This window comes from Lontra canadensis, unplaced genomic scaffold, assembly GCF_010015895.1.
Source record: "Lontra canadensis isolate GAN:19392208 unplaced genomic scaffold, GSC_riverotter_1.0 scaffold9, whole genome shotgun sequence".
Taxonomy (NCBI): domain Eukaryota; kingdom Metazoa; phylum Chordata; class Mammalia; order Carnivora; family Mustelidae; genus Lontra; species Lontra canadensis.
In genome coordinates this window covers 24,364,203-24,380,702 of record NW_022631003.1, presented here as the reverse complement: position 1 = coordinate 24,380,702, position 16,500 = coordinate 24,364,203, and the positions used below count along the sequence as shown (strand labels likewise).

General features: G+C 35.3%; 1 protein-coding gene across 1 annotated transcript in view; it reads right to left on the bottom strand.

The window, feature by feature from the left end:
- LOC116866398 (60S ribosomal protein L21-like) overlaps positions 1 to 16,500 on the bottom strand; it is a 40,125-nt gene that overhangs the window by 11,439 nt on the left and 12,186 nt on the right. The window contains exon 3 of the mRNA XM_032855391.1: positions 15,420 to 15,603. Within this exon, the coding sequence (XP_032711282.1) occupies positions 15,420 to 15,603 (184 nt within the window). The remainder of the gene's footprint in view (positions 1 to 15,419; positions 15,604 to 16,500) is intronic.

Sequence of the window (16,500 nt, the reverse complement as noted above, 5' to 3'; positions counted from 1 at the left end):
ACATGAAAATAGTATACAAGCCTCTAGACTATTTTAGAAACAAAGTGTCTGGAATTTGATCAGAGGTTAAAAAACATGTCAAAAACCAGGATCATAAGAACAAAAGCCAAAGGAAACAGAAAATATAAATGGGCATCTGTGTAAATGCTGATAGACATATATAGATAGATAATAGCTAGACAGATTTAACCAAAGTGGCTAGAAACATCTAACACTAAATTAGATACAGTATAAGATTAGAGAACTAAATGATATGACAATAGAAAACATTTGAACATTTGTATTGTGGAAAAATTATGAACATTGAAAAAAAAGTGTGTAGAAATAGACTTAAAAGCATTACTGTTGATGAAGTCCAGAAGTAGAGGGCATAGAATACAAGGAAAAAATCAATACCAGAACTGTTAGAATTCAAACAAAATTAGAACAATACACTATTGGAAAAATTAGTTAAAACACATTCAAGAAGTACCAAAATACTCCTTCAGTATGAATATAATGGTAACTCTACCTAGGTACATCCCAGTATGAGCACTGAAAATCAAAAATAACAAAAAATAAAAGCAGGCAGAGAAACAAAATCACATTTCCTTCAAAGCAACAAGGAAGCTGATGGCTGACCTTTCCATGGGTGTGATGAGAGCTGGAGGAAATTGAATTAAATCTCCAAAGTGCTGGAAGCAATTAACTCTCACCTTAGAAATCACCTATATCCAGTGAAAATATTTTTCAAAAGCAAAGATGAAATCGTTTTTGGACAATTAAAAACTGAGGGATAGTTTACAAGTTTAGAAAAACAAAAATTGAGACAAATTGTCACTAGATAATCTGTAACAAAAGAAATACGAAGTGAAGTTCCAGCAAAAGGACTTTCTAGCAGAAAACAGAGCTATGCAAGAAGGAATGAGAGCCCCCAGAAAGGGCACATATAAGGGCAAATACAAATGAATATTGATTGAATACCAATTTATAAAACAACATAAGGTCTTACGAATTTTAAATCTCCATGAAATATGATAAAAAATGGTAAATAAAGTTGAAGTTTCCTAGGGTCTAGTATTACTGAGAGAGTGGAAAAAATGGTGCCTGGATGGCTCAGTCAGTTAAGCAGCTGCCTTGGGCTCAAGTCATGATCCCAGGGTCCTGGGATTGAGCCCTATATCAGGCTCCCCACTCAGAGGGGAGCATGGTTCTCCCTCTGCCTGCCGCTCCCTTGCTCATGTTTTCTCTCTCGCTCCCTCACTCTCTGTCTCTCAAATACATAAATAAAATCTTAAAAAAAGAAAAAAATGAAATAAAATAATTATATTAGACTATGAAGTGTCAAATATAAAATATTTTAAAAATATGTAATGACTACTAAACAGAGAGTAAAAGATAAATTAGAAAACTAGCAAGGTAAATCTAAATAATAAAAAATTTTTAAAAGATTTTATTTATTTATTTGACAGTGAGAGAGAGAGCACAAACAGGGGGAGCAGCAGGCAGAGGGAGAGGGAGAAGCAGGCTCCTTGCTGAGCAGGGAACTCAATGTGCGCTCGATCCCAGGACCCTGAGATCATGACCTGAACCAAAGGCAGATGTTTAACTGACTGAGTCCCCAGGCACCCCTAAATAATAACAATTTTTGATTTACACATAGAAGGGAAGAAAAGGGAGATAAAATCATAAGACAAATGAATTAAATGCCACAAAATTTTTGATATATTTAAAAACCCAAATACATCAATATGTATGTTTTTATGTAACTGAACCAAAAGAGGAAGACATAGATTGCCAGACTTCCTAAACAAAAGACAACTATAGCCTGGTTATAAGAGATATTTTTAAATGTAAGGACACAGAGTGATTCTTACAAGATGGAAAGCAACAAAGCATGCAAACACTAATCAGAAGAAAGCCAAACAGCCCAAAAAGTGGACTCAAGGCAAGAAGGACTTAAATTGTTGTATTTCAAAATATGCTTCAAAATATAAAGAATCTGTCAAAAGTTGACAGAAAACAAAGAGACAAATGCATAATCCTAATGGAAGACTACGTTAAGCAAAAAGAAAAAGAAAATGTACAGAAGATTTTATTATAATTAAGAAATTCAACCTGTTAGACATATAGATAGTATATGGATTCTTTTCCATAGCATATATAGTACTTCCTCAAGTTAACCATGCACTGTTATTAAAATTAAATGATTTAATTACTGAGGGCATGGTTTCTGATTATAGTGAAATTCATCTAAATGATAATCAGAAATTCTCTATTTCTCAGAAATGAAACAAAATGCCAATAAATAACTGAGAGATCAATGAGAGAAATGTGGTAGAAATTGGAAAAAAGTCAAATCAAATGGAATGATGATATGACTCTTGAAGTAACTTAGTCACACAAACAGGAAGGAACACTTTCTAAGTTTCTGGGTTCAATTAAGCCTGACAAAGGAATTTAAAAGGAGAAAATTACTGACAAAAGTTACTGAGCAAAGTAAATGAAAAAAAAAAAAAAAACTCAACAAAGAATACCAATAGAATTTAGAAATATATATGCATATATTCGAAATCTATAAGTATATGTTTATGAACACTATATGAATGCTTACTTAAAATTTACTATGTATATGTACATATACATACATACACATATGAAAATCTAACAAACTGAAGTTTATTTTAGGGTTGAAAGGTTGGTTTAACATTAGAAAAAAATAATCCATACAACTCACCACATTTTGAAAGGGACAAAACTCATTCAATCAACTTGTTAGTTACAGAAGAGATAGTTGACAAAATTCAGTGTACTTTCCACAGTGTACTGTCCCCAAAAAACACCCACAAAAAAACTTTTAACAAATCATGAATAGCAAGGTACTCCCTTAACCTGAAAGGAAATTCCTACCAAGAGCTCCTACAAAACAGAAACATATATTTGATGAAGACTTCATGAAAGGAATGGCCCCTCCTCTTGCCATTACTGAATATTGATTTGAATCATGTCCATGTCCAAATAGTCATGAAGACGAATGCTCAGAGCAGCAGTATTCTCCATAGCCACAAACCTGGAAACATTTCCAATGTTCAAATGAACTAGAATGTATAACTTCTGGTCTGTTCACTCAATGGAATAGTGTAACATAATAACGACAAATAAACCACATTTACCCACAATGACATGAAGTGGTGACATGGAGGAATCTCAGAAACAGAACTTGAATGGACAAAACATAGTACAAGAGTGTGCACATATGTTACACACATTATATGCTGTTGTGGGTGCAGAGAGTGTGTGCCCTTGGTGATGTAGCTGGAAGACAATAGAAGGAGCTTTGGGGGTTTAGATCATCAGTTCGTTTTTTTATCTTGGTGCTGGTTACATTATAGTTTCATTTCTGCAAATTCATCAAGCTGTATGCTTTTACACTGTATACACTTTCCATGTGAATATTTCTTTAAATTAAGTTTATTTAAAATAACATAAAATAAAGATTCTGAGGGAATAGAGTGGTAAAATCCAAATACATCAGATTTAGAGGCTAATTTTGTATTGTAAAGGCATAAAAGGAAAGAAGATCGCACACTTATTTTGTGTAATTATTCTCCATAAAAAGAAATTGCTTCTTTTGATCCTATCTCTTGGTATATGTATATGTGTACGTGTATGTGTACATGTATGGATATGGATATGAACATCTCTTTCTGATGCTCAGATCATTACTCATTTCTGTGGAAAAAAACCACCATTTTAAGAGGAGGGCAGCCCAATTACCGTAATCAAATCATAATTCAAGTTTAGATCTGAAACCTATATACTCCAGCATGATGGATGATGCTGCTTGTGAGTTTCAAACAATTTAATATTAGCCTCATTGCATTTCTCAGTAGTTGGTCTTGAAACATGAGGCAATGTTTTCTTCTGCCAGTGTTCACAACAGACTTTATACAAAATTTAATAAAAAACTTTTAAAGAATTTTCATCCCAAACCATCCTGTTCCTTATTCCTTTTCAATGGAATGTCTTAACACAGTATATACTAGAAGACTTAAAGTGTACACACACACACACACACGTGTGTGTGTGTATGTTCAGCAGTAGAAAGCATTCTTTCATCTGTAATCTAATTGTAAATAATCTATATATAAAAGCAGCCCTTAATGTAGTTCTTTATCTTTTTGGAATAATGTGAAAAATACTGGACTTTTAAAACTATGATGAATAATGTTCTTTGCTTTAATCAAAACATATATTTCAACTGCTGTTAACCTACCATACTAAACTTGAACCTAATAAAATATTCTAAGCATGTGTAAAAAAGGTTAATGACAATGAAATGTTTTTCATCTACATCTTCTCCTTAAGAACCATTAGAGCTAACCACGTAATAAATCTATTTTACAAATCTTGTTATTTTTTGCCTTTTTCTCACATTTCATTAAGTTTCTCTATGTATATCACTAATGAATACATACAATAGCTATTAATACATTTTCACATAAACAAATTAAAAATTATATTCAAGGATATGTCAGATTTTTTTCTAAAGTACTTTTATGTTTTTATAATAACTTTTAAAAAATGAGTTAGAATAGTGTAAAATTTTGTTATGTCTTCTGTAACAAATTACCATTAGTACTCCCTTTTATATGGTTATATATATATGTTAATATGTTATTAAATTATACGAAAGATATATGATTTCTGAATATCAGTAGAGCATTTGAGATAGAGATAAAATAATATGATGACATATTATGAGGGGCAATCCTGTATATTTTTCTCATAGCAGCTTGCTTGTAAGAAATGTTTTTTGATAAAAAAAAAAAAAAAGTAGAAATTACCTTCAGAGAAAATTCCAGGATTCAGCACTATTTGTGTATGGCAAGAAAATGCTCATAAAAATTATAATGCTACCAAGCTAAAGCAATTAATGTATTTATTGATACAGGTAGGGATTCATAGATTTTTAAGGATTTTTGAACTCTCTCGTGGAGACAAAAGTAGAGATGCATTTATGGATTTTAAACAAGATGCTAAAATGGTAGGTTGGTATTTCTGAAGATTTTCTTTGGCAAGGTAACAAATGGATTGAAGATCTATATGACTGAACTACAATGCATTTCAATGATGATGTTTATTTGATAGATTAAATTTATGTCTGTGGAAAAAAGTATTAAAAGTAGTAAATGATATGTTTATGCATTGGAAGACTACACTTGATCTTAGCCAAAAGGATGAGAAGTGATTACGCATGGAAGACTGAACATAGATAAGATATCCATGCCCTTTTATTGGTTGATAGCCTAAAAGCTTCTATCAAAACTTAAGCAAGTCTTTTTTTTTTTTTTTTTGTAGTCACAGGAAGGTTTTTCGTAGATTTATATTGAAAGAGAGGCTCTACAATAGCCAAAACAATTTTGAGAAAGAGGAATAAAGTGGGAAGAGTGACTCTCCCTGGAGTTGAGGCTTCCTAGATAGCTAGAGTGATGAAGACAATGTGCTATTGGCAGAGAAAGACATAGAGGTCAATGCATTCCAACAGAGAGCTCAGAATAGGCCCATATAAAATGTCCAATTGGTTTTTGACAAAGATGCAAAAGCAATTCAATGGAGGAAAGAGCCTTTTCAACAAACTATGCTGGAGGAAGTGAGCATCCATAAGAAAAAAAGAACAGAGCGTAAGCCTCACACCTTATAAAAATTAACTCACAATGAATCATGGGGGTGCCTGGGTGGCTCAGTCGATTGAGGGTCTGACTCTTGATCTCAGCTCAAGTCTTGTTCTCAGAGTCCTGAGTTTAAGCCCCATGTTGGGCTCCATGCGAGGCATGGAGCCTACTAAAAAACAAAAACAAAAACAAAACAAAAAAAAGACAACAACAAACCATGAACTTAAATATACAATAAAAAACAGTAAATTTTCTAAAAAAAAAAAATTAGGAGAAAATCTTTGGGACCTATGATTAGGCAGAGTTTTAGACTTGTTATCAAACAAACAATCCATAAAAGGGAACTCCAATAAACTGGATCTCAGTAAAAGTAAAAAGTTTTGCTCTGTAAAAATCCTGTTAGAAGAATGAAAGGACAAAATAATATAATTGCAAGTCACATATCTGACAAAAAATCCTTTTAACTATACTATATAAAGAATTCTTAAATATCAACATTAAGAAACCAAATACCTAATTAGAAAATGGGCAAAAGGTGTAGACAGACATTTCACAGAGAGGATATACCAAGAGAAAATAAACATTTGAAAATATGTTCATCATTAGTCATTACAAAAAGGGAAAATAAAATCATTTAGCATTCACAAGACAGAGAATAGAAAAGAAGGAGCTGCACAAGAGAACTCTTTTTTAAAGGTCTCTGGAGGTAATCAGCAGAGCACTAATTGGGGAAACTGTTCATAGAGAGGATAAAAACATATGAAAGTCTTAAAGAGTACATGGTGATCACATAGGGCCAGGAATCGTGCTTATTCCCACCAGCCAGACTAGAAAAATCTCATAACTCATAGGACTTTGATAAAGTTTGGAGATGGGTCTTGCCTTAGGAGTGGTGAGTAATTCACGTTAAACTAAATACTGCTCTAGTCTTGCCAAACAAACATAAAAGATAAGACACAAAAAGATCAAACTATTTCTGAGTAACACTGCATACCAGCATGAAATGTGAGAATATTTGTAAGAATAAAAAAAAAAAAAAAACCATCCAGCACCCAGCAAGGTAAAATCCAAAATGTCTGGCATCCAATTAAAGATGATGAAGCCTGCAAAGATTCAGGAAAATATAACCTGTAAAAAGGAAAATAAACAATCAAAACTAACTGAGAACTGACATATATGTTAGATTTGGTGAAAAAGGATATAAAGAGCAGTTACGTTAAAATAGTTAACTAGAGACATAGAGGAAATAATAAAAAGACCCAAGTACAACTTCTGACATGACAAATACACTGAGTATAATTGACAGCAGATGACATTGAAGGAGAAAAGAATTAGAGAACTTGAAGACATAACTACAGAAACTTTCCAAAATGAAACTCAGGAGAAAACAATTAAGAGGTCAAAGTGTAAAAGTGAACTTTGGACAACTTCAAGAAGCCCAATATATGCATAATGGTGATCCCCAGAAGAAAGTAGAGAACAGGGAGGCAGAAAAAACACTTGAGAAATAATGACTGCAAATTTTCTAAATTTGATAAAATATATAAAATCATGTTTTCCAAGAAGCTCAATAAATCTTAAGCACAGAAACCTAAAGAAAATTACACCAAAGTACATAATCAAATTGCTCCAAGTGAATGACAGTCTTTTTTCAAAAGATTTTTGAATCTTTTGAAAAGGGAGAGGGAGAGAGAATCTCAAGAAGCCTTGGTGCTCAGTGCAGACAGAGGCCTACACAGGGCTTGATCCCATGACCCTAAGATCATGACCTGAGCCGAAACCAAGAACTGGAATTTCAACTGACGGTGCCACCCAGGTGCCCCAAGTGTTAGGTCATGATCCTAGGGTCGTGGGATCGATCCCTGCATCAAGTCCCACACTGGGCTCCCCCCTCAGTGGAGAATCTTAAAAAGCAGCCAGAAGAAAAAACAAAACAAAACATATTACTTACAGAAATCAGATAAAGATGACAGATTTCTCACTGGAAATAGCATAAGCAAGAAGAAATTAAAGCAACATCTTTAAAATATTGAAAGAAAAAAATAAAAAAAATTATTGCCAACATAGAATTCTATATCCAGCAAAAATAAATTTTACAAAGGAAGATAAATAAAGTCTGTCAGACATAAAACAATGAGCACACCTGTCAATCAGAAGGAAAATAATACCAGGTGGAAATGTGGATCTGCACAAGGAGTAAAAAAACATTGGAAAGAACTATATGGCTAAAGAGTTTTTTATTATTTAAATTTCTTTAAAAGGTAATTCACAAAATGGAAATAATAGCAATGGGTTCTTGGATTTATAATATATGCAACATTAAAATATATAACAGTATCACAAAAGCCAGGAGAAGAGAATGGAACTATACTGATGTGAAATCCTTATGTTACACTTTTGATATAAAAGCGTAGGAAGGTGGATATATTCAGTTAGAGGTGTACACTATAAACCCTAGACCAATTAAGATAATAACAAAAGAAACAGACAAAATGGAATCATAAAACATACTAGTTCTTCCAAAGATAGGAAAAGAGGAAAAGAATGGATGAAGCAAATAGAAAATAGCGAGGTAGTATAAATTTACACATATAATTACACTAAATTTTAATTATCTAAATATTTATTTAAAGGCAAAGTTTGTCAGATTGCATAAAAACGTAAGACCCAGGGATGCCTGGGTGACTCAGTGGGTTAAAACATCTGCCTTCGGCTCAGGTCATGATCCCAGGGTCCTGGGATCGAGCCCCGCATCAGGCTCTCTGCTTGGCAGGGAGCCTGCTTCCTCCTCTCTCTCTCTGCCTGCCTCTCTGCCTGCTTGTGATCTCTGTCTGTCAAATAAATAAATAAAATCTAAAAAAAAAAAAAAAAATAAAAGTAAGACCCAGCTGTATCTTGGAGAAACAAACAAAACAAAACAAAACAAAACATAAGCTATGAGTTAAAAGGGTGGAAAAAGGAATAGGATACTTGCAGTAATTAAAGAACACTTAGCATATTATATTAATGGCAGACAAATACCATTTATTTATTTATTTTTAAAGATTTTATTCATTAATTTGACAGAAAGTAAGCACAAGTAGGGGGAGCAGCAGGCAGAGAGAGAGGGAGAAGCAGGCTCCCCACTGAGGGGAGAGCCAGTGTGGGACTTGATGCAGGGATTGATCCCACAACCCTGGAATCATGACCTGAGCCGAAGGCAGACACTTAATGACTGACCCACCCAGGTGCCCCCAGACAAATACCATTTAGAACACATTCATACATGAATAATACATAGACGCTCCACTCATATATGCACAGATTTTATCCCTTTATAACAGAGGCAAGAATTTTTAAAACAATGTTTCATATGCTTCTGCTTTTCTTGAGCCAGGAAAGTTCTTTCAGGATTACAAAATGTGGCTTTGGTTATGAAGGACCAAGATTTGGAGAACCAAAAGCCCAATATTTATAACATCAGCCACTAGGCAGAGAAAAGAGTAAGAACGTGAGGTCAGAGCAGTTTTCCTACCACTAGAAAAGGAGATACTGGTACTTTTAGCCTGTGGCAAAAAAACACATCATAGAGGAAAGAGTTAGGGTGTCTTTGGAGGAGAGAGAGGTGTGCTGGCGCAGCAATTAGGGGAGAGCTAAGAGCTAATTGCAAAGTTGTAAGAACACGGAATGCCCCCCTGAGTGTTACAACTAACAGTTTAAAGTGACTAAAGAAACAGCAAGTGCATTAAAGGAAACTCGGTCTGAAGTAAAAGTATAATCAGTAGGATTATGTTTGGGATATTAATGAGGAGCATTAATGACTCTAAGTCTCAGTAAACCTGAAATATTTAAATTAAGTTTACAGTGATCCAGAAGCACTTTAAGGCTAAAATTCAGAGTTCCTGAAAAATCAATCACTATGAACCTTTTCCATCAGGAATCTTATTTAAAATAAGTATATGTGGGGGAAAAAAAATGGCACTTGCTTTCACCGAGGGAGTGTTATTTTAGGAAGTTTTCTATGTGGTGAGGTATTTTACATACGCAGTAGTAATCATAGTTATTATAGTAACATAATAGTGAACACTTGGAATCGCCAATGAGGCATGGGGGTAGTTAATTTACATGTTTTCCATTTTTTTCTTCTCCACGTGTCAAGGGAAGTATTTTTATCTCCATTCCACATATAAAGTGACTGCTACTCAGTGACATATCTAAATGGTTTGACTAGAATTGGCAAATTAGACTCCAACCAATCTAACTCCAAGACCTCACCTTTTCAACAGGATGACAGATCATGAGCCTGTAACTAATAAAACAGAAAGAAAATAATATTGCCAAAACAATAGTTTCCCATATGAACAGTATGATCACTTTTGCACGTGCAGCTGAAGGCAAATTCTTCTAATCTAGTTTCTGGGGATTATATATAGGTAGTGAGAGTTCCATTTAGAATTTCTGAGATTTAAATTTGACCATCAGGCTAACCTTAATTTCAATCTACTACAACTTTCTCCTCTTCAAGCTGCAACAAACTGATTCTAACCAGCCGGTTCTTCCCGGGTCCCATTTCTCTCATGTTTTTACTCAGTATCAGCTTTACTTTGCTGATAGTCTGACCCTGACGCTGGACTCCTGCTCTGATCACAAGGGCCCCCTATCTATATCAGCCATTTGAGATCTCTGTAGGGTTCATTTGGTTCAAAGAACAGAGACTCATTCAAGCTGTTTAAATAAAAGTGTGCTTTATAATTAGAAGTCACGTGGGCTGAATTGGGAACAAGAATTCCTTCAGTAAATGAAGCATCTCTGGAGACCAGCTACATTCTGTTTCTTTCTCAGGAGGAGAGAGGACAGGCTATTAGTGAAGATGGTTTCACTTCAGTCCTCAGTGGAATGACCTATGAGCTACGAGCTCTTGGAAAATAGTTTCGTTTTCCTCTTCTGTAAAATATAGATCATAATAGCACCTACACCTTAAGCGAGTGATGATTAAATGGTTATAGCATGGTTATAGCTATTATATTTTGCCTGGCCAGCAATCTGCCTTAAGTATGTGTGAACTTCACTACTACTTTCCATAAACTTCATAGTCACTTAAAAAAAAAATTTGTTGAGGTGATTGTCACAGAATATAAATTTAACCATTAAAAATGTACATTCTCCATGTTGTGCAACCATCACCTCTATCTAGTTCCAAAATGTTTTTATCTCCCCAAAAGAAAACCGAATCCCATTACATAATCTATTTCCATCTCCCCTCCGCCCATTTTTTTAGAAAATTGTGGTAAAAAATACTACATACAATTAACATAAAATTTACATCTTAACTATTTTAAGGGTACTGTTTAGTAGTGTTAACTGTGTTCACATTGTTCAACACATCTTTAGAAATTTTTCATCTTGTAAACCTAAAACTCAGTACCCATTGAACAACAACTCCCCATCTCCCACTTCACCACCATTCTACTTTTTGTTTCTAGAAGTCTGACTAGTTTTGATACCTCCTGTAAGTGAAATAATACAATATCTATTTTGGGGGGACTAGCTTATTACACTTAGCATAATGTCCTCCAGGTGCATCCATGTTGAAGCATCTGGCAGGATTTTCTTCTTTTTTAAAAGTCTGAATAATATTCTATTGCACATATTTACCATATTTTCTTTATCCATTCATCTGCCAGTGGACATCCAAGTTGCTACCAGCTCTTGGCTCCTGTGACTGACTAATGCTACTATGAACATGGGTGCACTTAGAACCACTTTTGACTTTTAATTTTATCTTCAAGGTTTCATTATTCTCCTCCTACGACACACCTGCATACTGTTTTTCCTGATTCTTAGTATCTTTCTCTACCTCCTAGACTTTGCTTATAATAATAATAAACACTTTAATCAGTATCAGTCTGATTTCATTAGATGATATGAAGTATCAGATTTTTGTGGCAGATTTATTACCCTTGTATAACAGTTATGATTGTTTCAGTAGCAAGGTTTTGAAAAATGCAGTTCAAAGCCTCTGTCTGTGACCCCCTATTTTTGTGCCCATGCCAGGATTATATTGTATCAGAAATATCATATTGCTGATTATTTCTTAACTTACCACTTATTTTATCTAGGATCCAAGCCTATCAAAGCTTTCCAACTTATTCTTCCCTTATTTGATAGTCTTTTCCTTACCTACTAATGGGTTATTTTTCACTCTTGTAGCTTCAGTGACTTCATTCCATTAAATTACTCGTTTTCCAGTTTAAGACGGCAACAGAAAACTAGAGAATATTTGAAATGAAATGTGCTGGTCTTCTCCAGCTTGATCTGGATTTACACACGTGCACACTGGTACAGAGAGTGAAATACATATGGCCATTGAGCAAGATATAACTGTAATTAGAGAGAATATTAATCAGATGTTCTATAATCTTGGGTAAATGCACATAATTAAATACCTATAAAACAGTTATTCTGCATATGCATGTGTATGCATGATTCTTTGCTTTATTTAAACTGAACTTTTTTTTTTTTAAGACTTCATTTATTTATTTGACCGACAGATCACAAGTAGGCAGAGAGGCAGGCAAATAGAGAGGGGGAAGCAGGCTCCTGGCTGAGCAGGGAGCCCGATGCGGGGCTCGATCCCAGGACCCTGAGATCATGACCTGAGCCGAAGGCAGAGGCTTTAACCCACTGAGCCACCCAGGTGCCCCAAGAACTGAACATTTTTTAAAAATATTTTATTTATTTATTTAAGAGAGAGAATGAGCGGTGGGGAGGGGCAGAGGGAGAGAGAGCAAGAGCAGCAGACTCTGCTGAGCAGGAAGACCAACATGGGGCTCGATCCAAGGACCTGGAGATCATGATCTGAGCAGAAGGCAGACACTTAACTGACTGAGCCACCCAGGCGCCCTTGAACTGACCTTTTTCTATAACACTTAAATTATTCAAAATTTTTCTATTTCTCAACTTCACTAATTCAAAATATAGCTCAGAATTAGAAATACAATGAAGAAATCATATATGTGTGTGTGTGTGTGTGTGTGTGTATCTCAACAATTCATTAATAGAAAGTGTGCCCTCCCATTTACACCTATTCTTTAGATGAACTCAATGTTGCTGGGTAGCTGCCATTAATATGAACAGATACACTGAAGAGAAACCCAAACAATAAGAGTTGGAAACTATCTGGGAAGACTTTTTTTTCTGTGTTACTGACACAAATAGAATGAAAATATAATTAATTTTAGAAAAAAAACCCACTAGTCATACCAATGAAACCACCACTGTGTTCTAAAACACTTTTAGTTTGTTCAAGTCTTAAAACTTATTCGGGCTTCCCAATTTCTATAAATCAGAATCAGGCTGCAAAATCTGAGTGATACCTTGTCCGGGTGTGGCTAAGAAGAGAAAAGACGACAAAGAGCCCATTAGCCATAAGAGCTGGGGTCTCTGCGAATTTCTACCAGAGAGTGTACTCAGATGTAATTAAGCAACTTTCCTCAGTGATCCCAATGATCAAGGACCCAATTACTCCACGCTGGAATAGAAGACAACTGGTCTTTTCAAGGTATTGGCCATAGGATCTGCTTCTGAACATGATGGAGAATCCATACATCGTCAAGTGATTTTAGACTTTGAGCTACATAGGACTTCAGGTCTTCCCCTGAGAAAGGAGTCTCAGCTTGTTCCATATGTAGGAAGGAACGTTTGGATGGATACTTGATTATTGACAGTCAGTCTTTGCAGGGAATGCTAGTAACTATCCATAATATAGATATATTTCTTCACAAGCACATAACTAGCCTGTATTTCCCAGTTTCTCCTCCACAGGTAGTTGTGGCTATGGGATTGAGCTCTGGCTCATTTCTAGTGGAAATGCTGGACTACTCCCAGATCTGATGTGTGCCCCCTTTTCCAGTTGACTGAAATGATGATGCCCAGGGGATCTTGAAAGTCTCTCACTCAAGAGGGAAAGAAGGCATTGGCTTGGGTTCCTAAAGAACTATGTAGAGTCACTGCCCTGAAGCATTACTTATGAGATAAAACAAATCATTTCATCTTGAAATAAAAAAAATTGTTCTTTAAATAAACCACCTGTAATTTTTCAGTCCATTTAATTTTGTAACATACTGAGAGCTTATTGTCCTATTTTGCTGGCAAAAAATGGGGCTTGTGCCTCTATTACAATACCATGATCGTGGGATTAAAATCAATGTTAAATGTGATCACTGCTTTCTAAAACATCCTGGATTATTTGTCTGAAAACAAAAATGCCCAAATTTTGCTTCTTCTCTGGTCCCATTAAAATGTGAAAAGTGATTCAATTTTCAAAGTAGTAGCTGCCTAAGAATTTGAAGAACTTGGAAAACAAGCTTTTTTCTAGAGTCTGAAGCTCAACAGGGATAGAGCAGATTTCAATATTTCTAATTAAACTGACAGAATAGGTGATGATAACATCTGGGGTTTCTTTTGGTAATAAAACCTATTGATGTTGCTGACCTGAATGTTTCTTATCTGTAAAAGACAACAAATGAAGATAAGCCGAGTTAAAAAAGTGGAAAATGGGAATAAAGTCACCACTAAATAACTAATTCTTAAATTTCAACATGAAGTCTCTCCTAGAAAATGCTTCTTAGGAAAACTTCATTTAATAAACATTAGATCAATTAGTCTATATGAGTTTTTCATAGCATTTAAGAGATACTCGAATATAAAGACACCTGGGTGGCTCAGTCGGTTGAGCGTCTGCCTTTGGCTCAGGTCATGATCCCAGAGTCCTCGGATCAAGTCCCACATCAGGCTCCTTACTCCACGGGGAAGCTGCTTCTCCCTCTGCCTGCTGCTCCCTCTGCTTGTGTGTTCTTGCTCTCTCTCTGACAAATAAATAAAATCTCTTAAAAAAGAGAGAGAGAGAGATTTGAATATAGACATGAAAGCTGTTAGAAAAATCTCTTCATCTCTCAAAAATGTATCAGGTTAAAATGTACTCTTCCTAGTAAAATCCAATTTTGAAATCACAAGTCCATTTGCATCCACTAGAACAATTCTAAATTTTGTTTTTATGGTGTTTGTAAAAATAAAAATAAGAGCATACTGGAATGGATATCTAGACAGCACACTGTTAACTTAATATGCACTAAAAAAAAGAAGTCCCCTTGTGGCTATCCCTTAACATTTGACCAACAAAACAAATCAAAACAAAACAAAACAAAACAAAAACCACACACTAAAAGAAGTAAATCTGGCCATATATATATATATATATATATATATCTATCTATCTCCAACCTGGTTTGCAATATTTGAAATTACAAGAGATTTTTGCAATATAGAAACAAATGTTTCTTTAAAGGCACTCTTATTTCTTTTTTTTCTTTTTTCTTTCTTTCTTTTTTTTTTTTTTTTTTTGGCAATCTTACTTCTAAGTAGAGGATTGATGAGGTAATCATCAACTTCTGTAGTTTGGCTATAAGATGGAGGCAGTGTCAACAGATGGGTCTCCAAAAAAAAAAAAAAAATACTAAGAATTGGTCCTTTTAAGCAGCTCCGAAGTAAAGTAAGCATGAACAACATAATGCTACTTAACTTGTAATTGTGACAAGCAGAACCAAAAATTATATTCAGGCTGGGCAAGCAGCACGTGTTCTTCCTTCTCTGTAATTAGGCTGCTTATTTTCTCATTTTAATAGTCTTTTTTAGGAGGAGTATTCCATCTAGTATTCGTATTCTTTTTGTTTCAATAAGGTCTGCATTAGGTTTTCCAAAGTATCTGATTTGGACATATTCTCTTACCTTTTGACCTTCTGGGTACACTGTCGCAAGAAAGAAGAGTGGCAGGAGCAATTCAGGCAAATGTGAGTGCGGGTGTCTGCCACTAGGGGGCGAGCAAACACAGTCCTGTGAGAGTTGGCCCGGGCTGGAAGGAACTGAGGTGGTTGGAGAATCCACTTTCTGAGCACCTTGGGGCTTGCCATTTCTACATATGTTATATGCAGTTACGTAATTTTTACAAAAGCTTTGAAGGTAGGATTTCTTTATTTAAGGATAAATAGCCGTTCTGATGCTTCCAGATGCTGTGATTGGCCCCGGGGACAACAGCGCTAGAAAGGCTGCGTTTCAACCTGGCTTCTGTCATTTCTTCCCCTAGGAATTCCTGCTATTGCTTGAGAACCATAGGGAGCAATTGAGAGAAATTGCAATGACACTGGGAAGAAAGGGTGTCCGCTGCTTTCTGACTTTCCCACAACACACACACACACACAAGATTCTCAAGCTGAGACGGGCCAGAAATGGGCAGGAGTGGGAGCAAGGGCACACAGCTGCAAGCCTGGCTGGCCAGAGCCCTTCTCCTGTGGTACCTCCTGCTCAAGGCTGTGGGATCCCTAGAAGTCAGAGCTGGGGAGGAGCAGGAGTGCAGATGAAGACACAATCGTGACAAATGTAGAACGTATTTTTTTTCTAATTGAGAATCTAGACACATGTAACTTCTATTATACCTCCACATTTTTTTTTCTGTGTTTGTTATATTATTGTCTGTAATTTTCTTTAATAAAGGTTTTCCACGTGTAGCTTCGGGCTATATAAGATGGAATCTTTTCCAATTTTTTTGGGTGGGATTCAATTTTAAGTGAGGTCATCCACCAAATAGCATTATCACCTACTAACAAGGCTTAAATGGATAGAGGTCACTTTGATAAGGAAATGTCCTAAAAGATTTTGTATTAACATAGCAAAGAGTTTTTCTTTTAGTTGGTTTTTTTTTAAGAGTTTATCTATTTATTCATGAGAGTCAGAGAGAGAGAAAGAGAGTGAGAGTGGCAGAGGCAGAGAGAGAAGCATCTTAGTTTTCACGAATGGAGAATATAAGGAGGTA